General features: G+C 41.7%; 1 protein-coding gene across 1 annotated transcript; it reads right to left on the minus strand.

The window, feature by feature from the left end:
- Positions 1–2,269: 2,269 nt before the first annotated feature.
- LOC147881767 (respiratory burst oxidase homolog protein A-like) lies at positions 2,270–9,870 on the minus strand. Its single transcript, XM_087401241.1, has 15 exons — positions 9,297–9,870; positions 8,945–9,107; positions 8,798–8,846; positions 8,583–8,696; positions 8,068–8,487; positions 5,357–5,743; positions 5,030–5,125; positions 4,739–4,854; positions 4,547–4,649; positions 4,133–4,206; positions 3,884–4,046; positions 3,606–3,776; positions 3,282–3,410; positions 2,997–3,075; positions 2,270–2,606 (listed from the first exon to the last, which is right to left on the minus strand). The coding sequence occupies exons 1-15, from the start codon at positions 9,868–9,870 to the stop codon at positions 2,497–2,499; spliced, it is 2,748 nt and encodes a 915-aa protein (XP_087257367.1). The 3' UTR covers positions 2,270–2,496.
- Positions 9,871–18,960: the final 9,090 nt, after the last annotated feature.

The raw sequence follows: 18,960 nt of genomic DNA on the forward strand, positions 1-18,960 counted from the left end.
GGAGGGGAGAGATGCTACAGGAGGGAGGAGGAGGGGAGAGATTCTGCAGGAGGGAGGAGTAGACGAGAGGGATCCTGGGCGACTGGAGAAGGAGGGGAGAGGAAGGAGGGAGGAGGAGCCAGAAGGAGGAGGAGGGGAGAGGAAGGAGGGAGGAGGAGGAGCAGGACGGAGGAGGGGAGAGGAGGAGGGAGGGGGAGGGAGGGAGAGGGAGAGGGAGAAGGAGGAGGAGGAGGAGGGAGGGAGGGAGGGAGGGAGGGAGGGAGAAAGAGGGAGGGAGGGAGGGAGAGAGAGAGAGAGAGGGAGGGAGGGAGATTCAAAATTGGAAATTCAAATTTCAAAAAGTGGCCCCCTCCCCTCATTGATGGGGGAGAGGGGGGCTCAAATGTGGGCTTAACCCACCTAGGTTGGGCTGGTTAGGCCTCTTTAGGACCCTCCAAGCCCCTTGCATTAGCCCACTAAGCATTCCCTAATCCATTCCTTATGAGGCCCTTTTGAGACCCTGATTCTCCCCTAATCAATGCAATTAGTTGATGCTCATAGATCTAGGGAAGAATATAAAGATCATGATATGGAATGAGAAGGTGGAGAACACGACATTGGAAAAGAAGCAATGTCTCATGAATCACCCGACCGAGATGTGATTGAGATATATTGAAGATCATGATATTATTGAAGAGCATGAAGAGGATCAAGTCTTAAGTAGTATAGACCCTAATGATATAGGTGAATTGGGAATAGAGCTAGAGATAGACTTATTTGGCATGATAGACTTGATTGAAGATGCATCCTTTGATGTAAATACCATTAATTGATTCCTTTTCCATGTAGAAAGTTTCTTATCCTTGGTCCTTTCACTCCCATACTTGTAATACATCCTAATTTGTATTTTAAGTCCATTCTAAATATATTAGTATTTTATCAAACTTGTTGTACATAGTCTTTTTTTAAATCTTTAAATTGATAAAAGTTAAAAACGAAATGAATTTGTGTCATATATATTGCAAACAACTCTTTGTAATTTTGTTGGTGTCCTTGGCACCCATAATGACACCCTTATCCCAATTCGTATATTAAGTTATATTGAGTATTTTGATCCCAAACTTGGTGTACATGTTCCTAAATAAATTATCTTCAAAATGATATAATATGCAAATGAATTTACATTTTGGAGCTGCTGAAAACACTTTCTATATTTTAATCCAGAAATCCCAATGTCGGTATAGTTGTCGGTATATGTGTCGATATGTGCACATATCAACACACATATTGATGACCATACCGAGAGACATCTACTTACATACCAACGAATTCTTTCACTTAAATTTTTTAAAGGCTCTAGCCCTAAAAAACTTTCAAAGGCATGAAAATCGTCAAGGGGAGGCGTCGAAAATAAGCCACCATGTTGTAGTGCACCTTCTCCTCTTGGCCTAGATGTTAAATTGAAAATTCATGACATAAAAATTCCCATTAATTCAAACACGAATTGCATATAAATATGGAAAGTCCATCTTTTAAATTGAAGATTGACCATCTACTAGTAACAAAGATTCATTGAGCCAAGCCAAGCGGTGCATAGGGTTGAAATGTAATTTCTTGACATTTTATCACGTTGTGCCCAGTGGAGCGGGTCTCTACCCATCGTAGACGGGTTAAGACCCTCATTATATTTTGATATACAAAGGATTTTCCATCCATTTATAGAAACCTCAAAATATAAAGATCGATTTTAAGGAAAAAATCATTTATTACAAGTCATTTTTAGCCTATCTAGCAACAAAAATAAGGAAAATAAGCAATGAAATCCTAGACATGTCCTTCAATTTTCGATTTTTTATTCTAATAAAGATGCTTTTGCCCATATAACAAGGACAATCATTTTATAGATCCAAAAAATTATGCATTACGACCTTGTAAGACACACTTTTCACACAACCTGAAGCTGTTGTTTTTGGGTGCTATTTTGACCACCAAGATTTTATGGTGGAAGAAATTTTATAAATCTTAATCCTAGGACACACCTTTAATATATTTTAAATAAAATTGGGATCATAAGAAAGGACATGATATTAAAATTCATTGCATGTAGCTCATGGAAATTCCTCAAGCATGGCCCCTTAGCAGGACATTTTTATTGCTTAGGGCACCTTTATGTCCTATTACCAAAAGTCTAGTGTTAAACTATTTAAACCGCCAATTTAAATCTCATGCAAGTCGTTCATAGATTCTCTTATTGATTTAAGTGATTTAGATGGTACAAATTTAAGGGCTTTTTTAGCTCTTCCCCTTCTATGGTCTTCCAAAACAAGAAGGCAATATTGCTTAGGAATGTTGCAAATGTATACAGGATCTACCCCCCTTCATGCTTTCACTAGAGCAGCATTGTGCTTGATTGATTTTGATTCATTTATAAGTACAAATGATAGGATACAACAAAAGGAGTTACAAGTTATAGGTATGCCTTGGGATGGAACATAAGGCCCATGATGCAATTGGGCATCAAAAGTTCTCTTTATGAAATTCAAATCTAGCATTGCCTTTCTTGTTATACTCTTTTACAAGACCACCAAGCTCCTTAGCAAGCATCACGGGCCCACAGTAGAACACACCTGAGAACTCAAGATGCAAATAAAATGTTAGAAATACTATAAACATGTCAAGGTACTCGACTCAAAGCAAATGGAGTAGCTAAGCTTGGAGAAAATGAAAGTAAATTGAGTAGCTAAGCTTGGAGAAACTAGTCCCCCATGATCAAGCATGGGGAGCTAAAGTAGGTGCTTCTAAATAAATGTTTTTTTTCCTCAATAGGATGCTTGTGTGTAAAAGAGTCACTTGTTGGCTGGGCCATAAATTATAATTTATATGTTTAATGAGTTCAAGTGCTATTTTTTGTAAATTAGCCTATCTTGCAAAGCTGTCCTCAATGCATCCAACCACTTCCCAAGCAAACACATGGTAAATATATTCCTAGAAGTCTGGGGGAGCCATTTGTTACTCACCGATCTTTGCACCCTTATGTCTGGATGCCAACGTAGAAAACACCTTTCTCCAGTTGGGTCTTGCAAAATGAGTGCGAACCTATTCACGCAGAAGCACATTTCAACTTGACATTAGAGCCATGAAAATGTAGTGGAAGAAGACTTGCAGAACAAGATGTGCAGCAGTTTCTTTAATAGCCTATTCCACGATTATAACTCTATCAGAGCAAACTTGAGCTGTTCGACTTGTAAAAACTTAAGTCGTGTTGGAAGGCGCAGGCAAAGCATCATGTATAGGACAGTTACCCGACTTCCAGAAACCACATCCAATCCATTCTTAGCTTTCTGCAGGGCTTGCACCATCGTGATGAGAGCTGATCTCGCATCTCCCTCCTCGTAGACGCTTGTTAAGTAGTTGTGCATCTCGATCACTGACTGCAAAAGATAAGAAATCCAGGTAAAACTTCACCAATCTGTTAGAATACCCAATCACACGGCTTGAGAAATAGAAAGTGTCTTCTACTCCCGAATGATTTGGATCTTCGACAGACAATTTGCTTTGGAGAGAAGAAAAATCGTAGACCACAAGCTGTTGGCAATCTCAGATTACATTCACATGTGCAGATTTACCTTTGTATCGTACTCATGTACTTCGTTCATGACCCCTTTGAACCATTCAAAGGATCCTTGCTCTCTAGTCACCCAATAAAAGTACGCGTTTTTTGGGCCTTGCGATTTCTGCTTTCTGTCAGAATGGTGGCTGCTGATATCGGAAAATTGGCAGCTATCGTCAGGGAAAACCTGCAATCTCAATAATTGTCTCACACATTACTGTAAAAAATTGGTTATTACTGAGCTCACCCTGCGTAAATTGAGAAGATAATATAGAGGTGAAATCCTAAACTCACGTCAGGGGTATCTTCACGTAGCTTGAGGCAATTAAGCATATCTCTTAGTATGCTAATGAATGGAGTTGCACCAATGCCAAGCCCAATCAAGAGCAGAATATCATAATTCTTATAGTTTTGCGCTGGGGCACCGTAAGGCCCATCAATGAGTAACCTGGGGAAGCTGGAAACATGAAAGGAGACGATGAGGAGACTAGAAACCTGTCAGAAAGTAAGGCAAATGCTAGTCCTAAATGTACAGAAAATGACCTTGAGTTCTCCACTCCCAGAACTTGTTCGGCTCTCAGAAGTCCACTTTTTCCAGGCTGGGAGGGTTGACACACCTGCCAACAGGCCAACAAAAGCATGTAATCAACAGCAAGGTCAGGCAGCTACAAAGGATCTGTTGAAACACAAAGCTCGGAACAACGAGAGCCAACGATGCACAATAATGCATTAGACAACATTGAGGCTGCGTCCTGTCTCTTCTCATCTTGCTCACCGCATTGGATTGATCAGTGGTGATCTGATACAAACTTCCCTAATCTACGTGGTTCCCTTCTACACCTACTTTCTACATCTATACCGTCTTCCCTCTATTACCTTTGAGAAGACTATATAACATCCACGTATATATGTGTTCGACACTCATCAGGATCGAGACTAAGGCATCAAAGCTATTACCTTTGAGAAAACTCTTTTCATTTCGTTCGTCCAATCTCCCAGAGTACGAATGTGGACACTTAAGAAATCATCTCCAGGTGCTGACGTGATAGAAAAGGGGTGCCTAAAACAAAACACAATCAAGTTTTTAATGGAATCGTCCCATAAGATGCACACATTCAGCATTACTCTTGGACTGTTAGACAAGCTTACCATTCAAATGGAGAAATGGCTGGGCACTTGACGAACATGTACATTCCACTTTTATACTTAAACGATGGAGGCTTTGTCATATGTATAGCCAGCACATCACCGGGATAGAGTGCAGCCTGCGTACCGACCAACAAACTTAGCTGAGCAATAGGAATGAAGTTGCGTTTCTGTATAAGATTGTGGTGAGTTATAATATATTGGGAGGTAAGCAAAGGAAGTACTTGAGGGCGTGGATAGAGATATAAGAAACACTTTTTGGACAAGCAGTTCTCAGCATAATAATTCTCTTACTTTGAGTATGCTCACTGTATAATGGCTTGAACGAAGGGCTCTTATTGTCCGCTCGCTTACGTACAGCAAGATCGGGATGGCGAGGTACATCCACGTCTGCGAGGGAATTAGTAGCGAACATCAGATGATGGTTCTCTAGACAAAATTGAAGTCGTTGATTATGTTGCACAATAAATGACGCTACAATTAGACAGTTTGAGACCAACGATGTAGATTGGAACATTAGTGTGACTGATCCATGGATCCCAAATCGTGAAACTTGCGAAATGAGTAAAGTTCCAACAAGCAATCCTATTCAAGAAGGTGGAAGCAGTATCTAGTGCGTACCGTCTTCTGCCTCCAGTCGTGCGTGAGGAACAAGAAGACGGAGTGAATGAGGAGGAGGATGTAAACCACCACGAACAAGTGATGGGAGTACCAGAAGGAGTTGAATCCTGCCATTTTCTTGAGGGCACCAGGGAGCTTGACGACGTTCCTACGGAAGGCGTGGGTGGCGAGGGTGAAGGAAAAGGCCATAAGGATGACCATGGCGATGCCGGTGATGCCCTCGACAGTGGAGAGGATGTGAACATAGGAAGGCTTCTTGAAGGCGAAGTCTGATCCGATGGTGTTGATGAATTTCTGTTCAGGGGAGGTGACGATTCTTGGGAAGTCACAGGCTAAATGTACCATGGCGTGCACCGTCACCCCTACCACAATCGCTCCTGCAATCACCTACACAATTTAGCTCCACAACATTAGTATTGCTTACACTTACCTACCTAGTTTACACACGTTTGTTGGGCCTCGTCTCATAGCCTGATGAGTGTGTGTGCCTAGTCCAAGGCAGTGTGCCCCTCGATAGGACCATGGGTGGGTGCGTGTTGTTTGAAACACACTTTTTTTCAAGTGAAATCAATTTGTCATTATATTATAAAGAACGTTCCTAAAGAAAGGGACAACCAACTACAAACATGAGAAGATGTCATTATATGATACAAAGGCAGGATAAATTAGATCCTCTCAAGATTCTATCCCCTAGCACTATGATTCTTGCAATCACCTACACAATTTAGCTCCACACCATAGTATTGCTTACACTTACTTACCTTAATTACCTAGCCTCTCCAAGCCATAAGCCACCATTCCTTACAATTGCGAAGAAGTTGCTCACATTTTGACCTTTATCTTACACACATTGTATGCTTTCAATTTAAAAAATTTGACAAATTACATATTTTAACCAATAAAAAAATGATTTATTTTCTAATCCACTCCTACTTTGTAGTTACGTTCGTTTTTATAGTGTGCCACTAGGAGACCAACCTACTCTCAATACCTACGAAGGCAAAAAGACCATTTTCAAATAGAAGAGGGAATGCTAGTAAATTGATACATATCCAAAAAAGACACACTGCAACTACAATACAACCAAACATCTAGGAGTTTTATGCAACTTAACGTCTACAAGTTTTACATTCTACAAAGTTTATTGGCACTAAATATCTACAAGTTTTACATTCTGAAGGGTTTTATAGGCAAACTAAGTTTTTCCTAAATGAAATAAGGCCTAAGTGTAGTAAAGAAAACTACAAGTGAGAGTACTTTTCTTGAAAAGTGGTCCCATCCATATCCAAATGTTATTCTCATCACACCATGTGCTAAGAGTTAAGAGAAGTAGGATGGGTTAGTTGTAACTTGAGTACAATTGGCATCATTTCACGTGTTTAGGAGGTGGGGACAATGACACGTGCTATCTAACCCCTAAAATAAGGGATCCCATTATGGTTTTCAGTGCCTTGAGGCCATGGTCGAGGATAGGACAAGTAGTTACTTTTTATCCTAAACCCATTCTAGACCACCTAAAATAGGCCTAGGAGTAATGATAACAATAGACTCCTATGCTAAACTTGAGGCCATGGTCGAGGATAGGACAAGTAGTTACTTTTTATCCTAAACCCATCCTAGACCACCTAAAATAGGCCTAGGAGTAATGATAACAATAGACTCCTATGCTAAACGCATACTAGTCAAATCTATGTGCCATGGCTCAAACTTATAGGCATGTGCCCTCGGGGGGTGCACTATTAATAAATCCTATATATGATGAGTGTTCAAGGAGTATTTTAAAAACCTCTAATCTGTAAATGATTTATGGATAAAAATATCCCTTTTCTTATAGAAACTTATGGTTTTTTTCTAAAAATTATTAAATAATCCCCTTATTTAAATAAATTTCTGCTAATTTAGCTTAAATTTTGGATTTAAAAAGTCCCTCCATTTGAACTCAGGTGCTATGTGGTATACTTACATTTTTTTAGGTGAACCCCCCCCCCACACACACATAGATTCTATATGAGAAACTGCATGTTTCCTTTTGATTTAGGTTTTCTCCTGAGAATGGAATCCATAGGCCTTCTTGCCCATGATATGTGATTAGAGCATGGCCTCTACCTAGCCCTTCCTCTCTCTCACCATGGGCACATGTAGCATTTTTTGCAAGGTTCAGGCAACTAATGCAACCGGATGCCTGATGGAAGGCAATCCGATGCCTAACGGGCACAATCGGACTACACAGACAAGCAAGGTCTGGCAAGAGCTAGATAGCCAATAAAAGCTCATCTCAGACTTCAGTCTAAACATGTGCCCGCAACTCCGATAAAGTCCGACATCTTCAAGCAACCATGTGCTCCTGATTTTGATACCGTCGAAGCTTATCGGATTTCAACCTCCATCATACTTGTGCCCGGGCTATCTCCTAGTATCATCAATCTGTTGTAAAAATAGCAAAATAGTCCCTCTGTCCTCTCTAATCACCTCCACGTAACTTCTCGCCCTCGCCATCATTGAGCCAAAGTCTCCCCGAGTCAACGCCTGGAATGAAATCTTGTTGCTGGTAAGAACATTTCAATCAAAATCGAACCTCGACTGCAGTAAGAAATTAAGTCTCTCTTCCTCTTTCTCTCTCATTCACCTGCTCGACGGCATCAACTTGGAAATTTAACGAAAAATTGGATGGGGAGACCCCTCATTACACAGCAATGACCCAGTCATCTTACCTTGTGGAAATTGATGTTGTCATCGAATGGAACTATGGAACCCAGTACTGTGGACCTCAAACCTGTGATGGTGTTCCTGCACATGGGCAGCAGAATGAGCGCCATGTTGAGCTTGAGCGTCTCCGCAGCTCCCTTGGCAGTACACAAACAGTATCCCATCACTGCAAAGGCCGACCGGTTTCTGTACTGGATGAATTTCCATGTGAATAGCCCAACAACCGTTGCAATCCACAACACAAGAATCCACACCCGTCTCCAGTTCTCATCCAAAAAGCACTTCACGGTCTCCGTGCATCGATAGAGAGGCGTCCTCCATCGCTGTGCAACCATCGACTTGCTCAACGTCTTGCTGTAACTCAGATAAGCTTCCTTGCTGTAGGAAGCTACCATGCCTTGAAATAAAGTTTCCAGCTGCCATAGCTGCAATTCCCATGAAAGATCCCAACGGTATTGTAAGGGCAGATTCCACTACAAAAATTTGGGAAAACTTTACGATAAGTTACTGGGTTCCCAACCTCAATGTACCCAAGGTGATCAGGATCTAGCTCCTCCATGATCATAGCTGCGTATTCATCAGCCTGATCCTTCAGCTTCGATAGCTTGTTCGCCGATGCACTCAGTCGAATCACCTGCAGGACTAGAGCAAAACATTTCTTTAGGTCTCAACTCTATTTTTCATTGCTAATTTGCAAAGTCTTTTCCGTGGTATCGCTCTCTGAACTCAGCTTACCTCTTTCACCTCTTCCTCAGATATTTGACCATCCCCGTTTTTGTCACACCTGCATTGCCCCAATTCATGATCCTCATAGTTAATATTTGGGGTACCTCAGCATTGGAGGATCTCGAAGAATGATGTGGAAAGCTTAGCGATCCTTACATGTCAAAGAAGATCTGCATCCGTGAATCGAAGTTAGGATTCGAGACCTTCACCCAGAAACTCTGGAAGTCATCCTTAGATATGCTGTCAGCACCTTTCAAACCTTCTCTTCTAGAGAGTGCGTCGAAGAGCGCAACCGCAAATTCCTTCGATTCCTTCATTCCTGCACCATATGCAACATTCAGATCTTATGAAATGCCTTCGGCGTCCTCGTATCGCCTTGTCTTTGTCTAGCAACAATCTTAACCTCGCTGGATTATCTCTTGTCACTCCTGAGAAGAATGCGACAATCCTCTATACACCAATCAGAAAACCCTTGCCTACTGAAGCTAAAGATAGATACACGACTCACCTATGCATTGCCCGAAGTTGGCACGAGAGAGTTTTCCATCCGCGCCAGCTAGAGTATCAAATCTCTTCGACACTGCTTCCCATGCCTTCTCAGAATTCCCGCTGGCTTTGCTAATGAACCTTAGGCCGTGCAAGGCATATTCTGCACTGCTTTTCGTGCGTGTAAACTTGGGTTTCGAGCGGGCACCTGGCGTAGGCGGATTGACATTTGGAATCAACGAGTAATCAGCCGGATTTTGCACCGCCGAGAGACCTCCCGTTCGTTGGGTAAATGAAAGCTTGTGTTTCACCTCGTGAGAAAATTGCTTCATCCGAGCCGTGAGAGATGGTTTCCTGTCTATCTGTGGCACTGGAAACACTAATTCTGGTTCTACCTCCAAAGAGTTCGTGCTGCGAAACCTGACCACATGATCTGTTGGTTGGCCTGCTGTTTGTCTTACATTCTCCCTCATTTCCAGATCGAGAGGAATGTCTTCCAAGTCAAGCTGCCAGTGTTCTGAATTTGTGGCCTTCTTCACGAGGTCCACTGGATATTCTTTCTGGTCTTGTGCATAGTCACTGTCACATTGCTCCATGCCGAGTAAATTTATTGGCTTTCTGTTTCATCAACTGCGCGCAGGTTAAGACAATAGAAGCGCTACATAAAGATTTCTGAAAGTGTTCGCCTGGTGACGGTCAAAACCCTCCATACGATGGAACTACGCATGCATTCTGGATCGAAACTTCTTTATTGAAGGTCCATCGAAACTCAGAAGGGTCTGGTAACAATGGAATAAAGGTTAATTTGATGCTAAAGAGAAAACAAAGTACAGACTCTTTGAAAGCCAGAATGGCAGGCAATGTAGAGGAAAGCACGGGTCACGGGAGGACACCAGAGATCTAACAAGTACTTTTTGTTCTTGTTCTGAACGGAGTTTCAACCGAGCAAAACCGTGCAGCAGGCTGCGGATTCAAGAGCCGGATGTTCGGCAAGATAGGAACAGAGAACGCTCGGTCCAATGCAGAAAGGCTAGATACGATGAGACAACTGAACAGATGAGAGAGCCACGTTGCGAGAGGGGCTGCTGAGAAGGCAGAAACGAATTGACAAGAGGCGATTGAGGCACAAATATAGCTGAACTTGCGCGGCTGAGCGGCGGTTACAGGTGACAAGATTTCACGAGGGACAGTGGATGGGCGTTGGGCATTGAAGGGAGGGAGCACGAGAAGCAATGGCAGCTGACGATCGAGCTAGGGGATGAATCATACGCCGAGCCTTGACCTTCGCTCAAAACCACAATCCACAGTTTCTGTTCAGATCTTTGAGGAACAGGGTAGTATATAGGTGGAGAACAACTCGTAGATGCAAGTATATTATCTCTATACAATGCAAATGAGCTAGGCTTTTACATTGAGTACACAGACGTATGCACGTATATGTTTGTATATAAGTAGCACACGGTGCAGTGTCTGTACATTCAAATGTTAGGGATCTAGACTCTACAGGGACAGAGCTACAATGCAAGAAGCTACTTTCTATGTTGTGAACAATCTATGTGCGTATGCTTTGTACATGTGGAGCATCTTTGTATCATACATCATACATGTATGCTTTATACATGTGGAGCAGCATCTTTGTATGCTTGCTTTGCAAAATGGGAAGTTGGAAGGCCGCAATAAGAGGACGTTGAGGGAGAGACATGGAGTGTCGTGCAGAGCATGAATATGAATGGATACACACCTAGATAATACCCCCTCCTCCTAAAAAAGTTGCGCAATCAACGTCAATACAAATGCCATGGGGTTTCCAATCGAGCCCTCTCTCGCTTGTCGGCCATCCAACAATTAAGCTCCACACATTCCCCTCTCGTCACATGCAGCCCCTCATACGAATTGAATATGAATGTTACACACACATAGATAATACCCCGCCTAGAGCGTTCGGCGCAATACAACGCGCCAGGTTTTCCAGTCGAGGCCTCTCGCTTGTAGGTCATCCAACACTCAAGGTCCACATGGTCCCCTCTCATCACGCGCAGCCCAACTTATGCCAAAATTTCCGGTTCTCATTGCAACCACCTTTGATACTTGTTGGTGAGTTAACGTTATTACCAATAATTCTTCTATTCGCACTCTCGCTCGAGGCTACCGTACATACTTTTGCTGCATTTTTTCAAGGGAGGCTTTTTCAAGGGAAAGCTTAAACCTGTCCACGTTAATAAATTACAGCAAGCTTAGCCTAGCACGTAAGCAACGCGAAGCATATCTTAACTTCAAGCATTAGGAAGACAAGGAAGACAAGGATACCTTCCATTACCATTCTGAGTGCATGAAAGAATGTAATCCTAAATGCTAATTCATAGATAAATTTATGTAAGAGCTAATTATTCTTCGAGTTCTGCTTCGTGAGGAAATCCGAGAAGATATCCTTTCTTTCAAGGCCGCCTTGTCCCGCAACCAAAGGCGCATTCCTCCAAATTATTCTTCGAGTTCTGCTTCATGAGAAAGGCCAAGTTTTGTATGATCAGGATTCAGGTGTTTTTGCTTTTTCAGGGTCTGACCCCCCTTGCAAATTGCAATACAAGTCGGCATTTTGTTTTTTTAATTATTTTAAATCCGAGAAGGATATCCTTTCTTTCAAGGCCGCGGCCCGCCTTCTTACGTTTTAATAGGAACCAAAGGCGCATTCCTCGAAATTTATTTCCTTCCCTGTGAGCGTGCATTGCATTGAGTGCTAAGGTGCGAGTTTTGCCCTCGACCAATGATAGTTGCGCACCCGCCAAGGCCGAATTTATCCGACAGTTTTCAACATTTTGCTCGAAATATGTTGTTCGCAGGACGCAAAGTCAGTCATTTTGCAGGTCGTCAAAGCTCGGAGCGCATTCCCGGTAAACAATACATAAAGACACATGTGATGAAAATAATATGAATTCAGACATCGGGTTCCCGGATCCAGGGAGACAAAACAAAAAATGCAGACTAAAATTGATCAAAACACGGAGTCAGATGATTCAGATTAGTTGCGCAGGAACGACTGATCAGTGATACTGTGGCTAGGTGGAAATTGCACATCTAAGGGAAAAAGGTATAAACTATGTGGAATCATAGTGGATTAAAATCACTCTTTGAACCTTTCTCGGGCCTTGTGTTGCGACTAGTAGTGTTGAGGACCTGCATTTGTAGTTATTTGGCTGCCACCAGGAGACTGGCGTGAGAGAGTCGAGATATAAACTATGTGGAATCATTGCGGATCTAAAATGAAGTTTGAACCTCCCTCACTAGTCACGCCTTCGGTTGCAACTAGGAGAGTTACAGACCTGCATTTTATAGTTATCCCAAAATAGGCTGCAGTATATTGCAAACCCATGACTCAAATGAAAAATGAAATCCAAACATTATCAAGGCAAAGTCATGAAATATTACGTCTCAGTTCATATTTCTGTAAATAGCCAACATCCTCGAAGACCTATGACAGTTGGAATATTGAAAGAAGTTTAAAAAAAGCTATACAAAGATTACCGAAATGAAGATTTGCCACCCAAGAAAGTCTCAAGAGGGCTTGAAAGAGCAATGTCATACTCCTAGGCTCTTGCTGTTGCCAATTGCAAAACTTCCTTGTACACAACATTTGTGGTAGAAGTATTATCCATCTCCTCGCCCCTGGCATTAGACGCACTCTGCAAAATGAAAACCTTAAGTAACAACGTTTGATGCTCGGATATGTGAAAATGCCACGTATAGTTAGCCATGATTGAATACCGGTGTCGCCAAGTATAGCCCCAAAACAAACAATGTTTGGCCGTGTGGCTTATTGATTGTCATGCCAAATGCCAATCGGATAGGAAATTGTCGTCTCCTCATGTCGAATGGGAGTTTAAGGTTGGTCAGAATGAATGTTATCCTTCGAATAAACGTTCTATCACCAGCATTGGTACCGGTAATGATTTCAGCTTCTAACACTTTCGTGTGAAACTCTTTCCAAATACACATCCGCAAACAAAGTCATAACTGAACATACAAAATCTACAATAGACACACAAACATCCCTAAAGGGAAAAGTCTGCGGCCATGTACTATAGGGAAAAATCCTGCGCCGACCATGTACTCCACATCCGCCACGTCCAAAAAAAATTTCTCTATGACAGAGTACTTCAAAAATATCACATCCAAAAGTGCAATCACATGTCTGAACATGCAATAGCTACATCAAACAACTGATTGATATATCCAAATACACAGCTGCAAATAAAGTCATAACTGAACATACAAAATCTACAATAGACACACAAACATCTCTAAGGGAAAAGTCTGCGGCCATGTACTGCAGGGAAAAGCTTGCGACGTTCGCCACATCCACTGCAGCTATGAAAATACAACGGGATACCAACAATCGTATCTGGGCCAGCATCACACAGAAAGATAATTTGGGAACTATAATTATTGAGCCGGCAATCTAGGACAGCATAATATCCCAAATGGACTCGTCCATCCAAAGGATTGTGGGCATGGAGATTCATTAGAAACCTTGAATCAGGAACAGTCCTAAAAGACAAACAATAGCATGTTTTCCCACTCAAATAAAAATTTTTGTTTTAACAAAAATAAAGCAACAAACAATGTACACGGTTCTTACCCAAGGTAGCTCTCCAGCTCAAGCAAATCTAACAACAGTTGCGTGCTCTCCAGAGATCCCTAGTGTTTGATGCTCAGATATTTGAAAATGCCATGCATTGATGGCCATGACTAAATACCGGTGTCGCCAAGTACAGCCCCCAAAAGAGACAATGTTTGGCCCTGTGACTTATTGATTGTCATGCCAAATGCTAATCAGATAGGAAATTACCGTCTCCTCATGTCAAATGGAAGTTTAAGATTGGTCAGAATGAATGTTATCCTTCAAATAAACGTTCTATCACCAGCATTGGTACCAATAATGATTTTAGCTTCTAACACTTTCGTGTGAAACTCTTTCGAGTAACCTGACCCATCTACGACGGGCTAGCGACCCGCTCCACCAGGTCTCAAGATGCAAAAATGTCTGAAACCAGCAACATATTCTAACAAAAAAAAATGTCTATGACATAGTACTTCAAAATGTTACATCCGAAAGTGAAACTAGAGAACTCATTGATATGTCCAAATACACATCTGCATACAAAGTCATAACTGAACATACAAAATCTACAATAGACACACAAACACCCTTAAAGGAAAAAGTCTGTGGCCATATACTATAGGGAAAAGCTTGAAGAACTGATTGATATATCCAAATACATAGCCACAAAATAAAGTCATAACTGAACATACAAAATCTACAATAGACACAGAAACATCCCTAAGGGAAAAGTCTGCGGCCATGTACTGCACGGAAAAGCTTGGGACGGCCATTCACTCCATGTCCACTGCATCCGCCGCGTCCACCGTGGCTACGAACATACAACGGAGTACCAACAATCATATTTGGACTAGTATCACATAGAAAGATAATTGAGGAACTATAATTATTGAGCCATAAAACTTTTATACATGTATGTTGGTAAAACCCAACTCATTCTTTAGAGTACTTACTCAGATGCAAAGGGCTGTCAAGAATGCTCACATAGGTGTACTTTAAAAATATCACATCCAAAAGTGCAGTCACATGTTTGAACATGCAATAGCTACATCAAAGAACTGATTGATATATCCAAATACACAGCCGCAAAATAAAGTCATAACTAAACATACAAAATCTACAATACACACACAAACATCCCTAAGGGAAAAGTCTGCGGCCATGTACTGTAGGGAAAAGCCTGCGACGGCCATTCACTCTACGTCCACCACATCTGCCGCATCCACCGTAGCTACGAACATACAACGGAGTACCAACAATCGTATTTGGACCAGCATCACATAGAAAGATAATATAGGAACTATAATTATTGAGCCATAAAACTTTTATACATGTATGTTGGTAAAACCCAACTCATTCTTTAGAGTACTTACTCAGACACAAAGGGCTGTCAACAACGCTGACAAAGGTATACGTGTAGTCCCCATTTTGCCCTCGATAGAAAATTCGTGTCTGCACACATTCATAGTATCCCAGCCAGTGAACAGTGATGGTCTGTGGTTCATCATCCCTATGAAGCTAGCAAGCCAGGACAGCGTAATATCCCAAATGGACTCGTCCATCCAAAGGATTGTGGACGTGGAGATTCATTAGAAACCTTGAATCAGGAACAATCCTAAAAGACAAACAATAGCATGTTTTCCCACTCAAATATAATCCAAAAAAACCTTTGTTTTAACAAAAATAAAGCATTAAACAATGTACACAGTTCTACCCAAGGTAGCTCTCCAGCTCAAGCAAATCCAACAATAGTTGCGCGCTCTCCAAAGATCCCCAGCCCATAGGATCTACAATTTTCTAAAAAGTGAGTGACTATACTATTAAACGTGTCAACATAAAACGTGGTTGTCAAGCAACTATGTATCTTGCACCTGTGCTTTTGTTTCGGTGACAAACGTGAACTGCCTAGACATCCTATCACATTGCAAAAAAAGAATGCACGTGTCAATCTACATATACTGGAAAAAAACAATAGGCTTTGAAGAGAAAATAGCCTATAGTGTATTGCAAACCCATAACTCAAATGAAAAATGAAATCCAAACATTATCAAGGACAAAGTCATGAAATATTACATCTCACTTCATCTTTGTATAAATAGCCAAGACCTATGATAGTTGGAATATTGAAAGAACTTAATAAAAGCTATACAAAGATTACCAAAATGAAGATTTTCCACCCAAGAAAGTCTGAGGAGGGCTTGAAAGAGCAATGTCATACTCCTAGGCTCTTGCTGTTGCCAATTGCAAAACTTCCTTGTACACAACATTTGTGGTAGAAGTATTATCCATCTCCTCACCCCTGGCATCAGATGCACTCTACGAAATGAAAACCTTAACAGCGTTTGATGCTCGGATACGTGAAAACGCCACATATAATTGGCCATGACTGAATACCGGTGTTGCCAAGTACAGCCCCAAAACTGACAATGTTTGGCTCTGTGACTTATTGATTGTCATGCCAAATGCCAATCGAATAGGAAATTGCCGTCTCCTCATGTCAAATGGAAGTTTCAGGTTGGTCGGAATGAATGTTATCCTTGGAATAAACGTTCTATCACCAGCATTGTTACCAGTAATGATTTCAGCTTCTAACACTTTTGTGTGAAACTCTTTGCATATCAACTGTGTCCCATTGCACAAACCCTAGCGAGGATTCAAATTATGCAACAAAATTATAGGAGCATTCCTTTTCAAAACCAACCGATGCGGGGGATATCCACCACCAAGATCAAGGCTGTTCAAATACTCGACTGCAAACAAAAAGAAATCTCCCCCTAAGTTGTCCACTGAGTCTGCACTTAGGTACTCCCTTTCCTCATCGGGCATTGCCTTCAATGCCATAGCATTAATTGCATCAACCTCGATGTTTCAAGGTGCAAGAATAGCGCGCTCTTGAAAGTATGGTGCACAGTCCAAAATAGTTGCAAGCCCTCGATACACCCATCCAATGAGGCCTTCCATGGACTTTGTCTCTAAAAGCATATGCGATGGAATCACAACAGTATCTTCTTTTGTACATCTATTTATCCCATTGCCAATGTCTAGAACCCATTGCATGAACTCTTGCTCAGCACAATTATCACCATTCTGAAGGACCCGCATATTCTGCATCAACTTCAATACTATAGTGTGACCCCAAATCCTTGAGTGGCATAAGGTAGCATTGACAATGTCCTCTCGTACTGCCTGTGGAAGAACTGGTAAGACTTGCCTAAACCCCCCCCCCCAACAATACCACCTTCCCACCAAAAAGTTGCTCATTGGACATGATATCTCGCAAAGTTCTGTCTAGTGCCTCGAAAGCAAACCGGTGAGTCATGGGTGCCTCATCCCATATTATCAGCCTAGCCATCTTCAAAACATTTGTGAGTTGACTATTAACCTTAATATTGCAACTACTAGTACCATCTAGCTCCAACGGTATCTTGAATCGTGAGTGTGCCATGCATCCATTGGCTAGTAGCAATGTAGCAATCCCAGAAGATGCACATGCCAAAGCGAGGAGCCCCTCCCCATGCAATAGAGAGAGCAAGCAATTGTAGAGAAAGGTCTTTCCAGACCCTCCTATACCATCGAGAAAAAAGACCTCACCACCATCTCCATAGACCCTTGCCAAAATCCGATCGAATGCAGCTTGTTGACAGTGATTCAAGGACATTTCCATTTGCTGGGCAGTCTGTGCTTCTTTCACACAATCCAACATTCTTTCTTCTTGCAATAAGCCATTTCCAGCTTCTGACAAAGATGTTCTATCTACAATAGGTATTCCGCCAAACTCAGCCAACCTTTGCCCATGTTGTTGAAGAATGTGCTCCAAGTGCAATACAGCCTTCTTTATTGCTAGTTCATGATGACCAATTAAATTCCCCATACTTGATTCCAATATATTAAAAAAATCATCCGAAAGCTCAAGGGAAAATTTTTCCCACAAAATTTGAGGAGACGTTGGCTCATAAAAAACCAATATTGTGACAAACAGGTGTCTCAGTTGTGCACTATTTTGATAAAACACAGCCTCTTGAATACACACAAACCATTCATCATCACTCTCCAACAATCCCCGTGCTATGCATGCTGCCTTGAAAGTAGGGTACACTTGGCTGTCAAAAGTATGTAGGTCATCAAAGGACTTGCATCCCGTGCACACATTAAGAAGCATACGCATGAAGTAGAGCTCACCAGCTGAGGGGGAAATATTGTACATCCGACCTATGGTATTTCCCTTTTGTCTTCTAGTCCGCCGCTTACTGGGGTTTTGTTCCAAACCAACTTGTCTGGCAAGTCACCATACAGCAAGTTGCTTGCGTCATATTGCAACTGATTATAAGTGAACTGTGAGGGTGGTCTTTTGATTTTGTTCCCTGCCTACAACATTTTGCAAATCATCATCATCTCGAAAGATGACGTTATTGTGCATCAGAAGATGAACCTGCAATCTTTGCACATCGGGTTTTTCATCATGCGTGGCATACTCATAAATCTGCCAACATGCTTCTGATGCTAACACGTAATGTGCATCTAAGTAACTACTAATCTCATCAATGCCACCGTCAACTATGTTGTGCAAATGCCCTTGCTCTCCTGCATTATTTAGCTGCATCTTGATAATGGCTCTGTCATGACCTTTGTACACATATTTATACAAATACTTAATTGCAGTGATTGTGGAGCATATTTCAACATTTATGTGTGCCTTGTACTTCACGGAGAGGAAATGATTAAATGGCACAATCCAACGATTATCAATCACACCCCCTTTCACTTGTATCTTTCTACCATCATCACGATGCATGTAAATTGGATAGCCATCGTTGCCAACAGTAGTCGTCTGTGAGAATCCACGTGGATAATGACGAATGCATTTTCCATCAACCATGCAAGCTGCAGATGGATTTAGTGCACCACACGGACCATGGACATTACATTGCCCAATAATATCATGCAACTCTGAGAACATAGCCTTATGTGGCAACTCTACACACACTAATCGGTCATAGTGACTGATCTCCACGGGTTTGAAACCACTTTCTAATATCAACAATATGTGTGTGTGGCAGACCTCTCTTTTGAA

This window comes from Dipteris shenzhenensis, chromosome 30, assembly GCF_047967505.1.
Source record: "Dipteris shenzhenensis isolate YYH24624 ecotype China chromosome 30, Dip_SZ_1.0, whole genome shotgun sequence".
Classification (NCBI taxonomy): Eukaryota; Viridiplantae; Streptophyta; class Polypodiopsida; order Gleicheniales; family Dipteridaceae; genus Dipteris; species Dipteris shenzhenensis.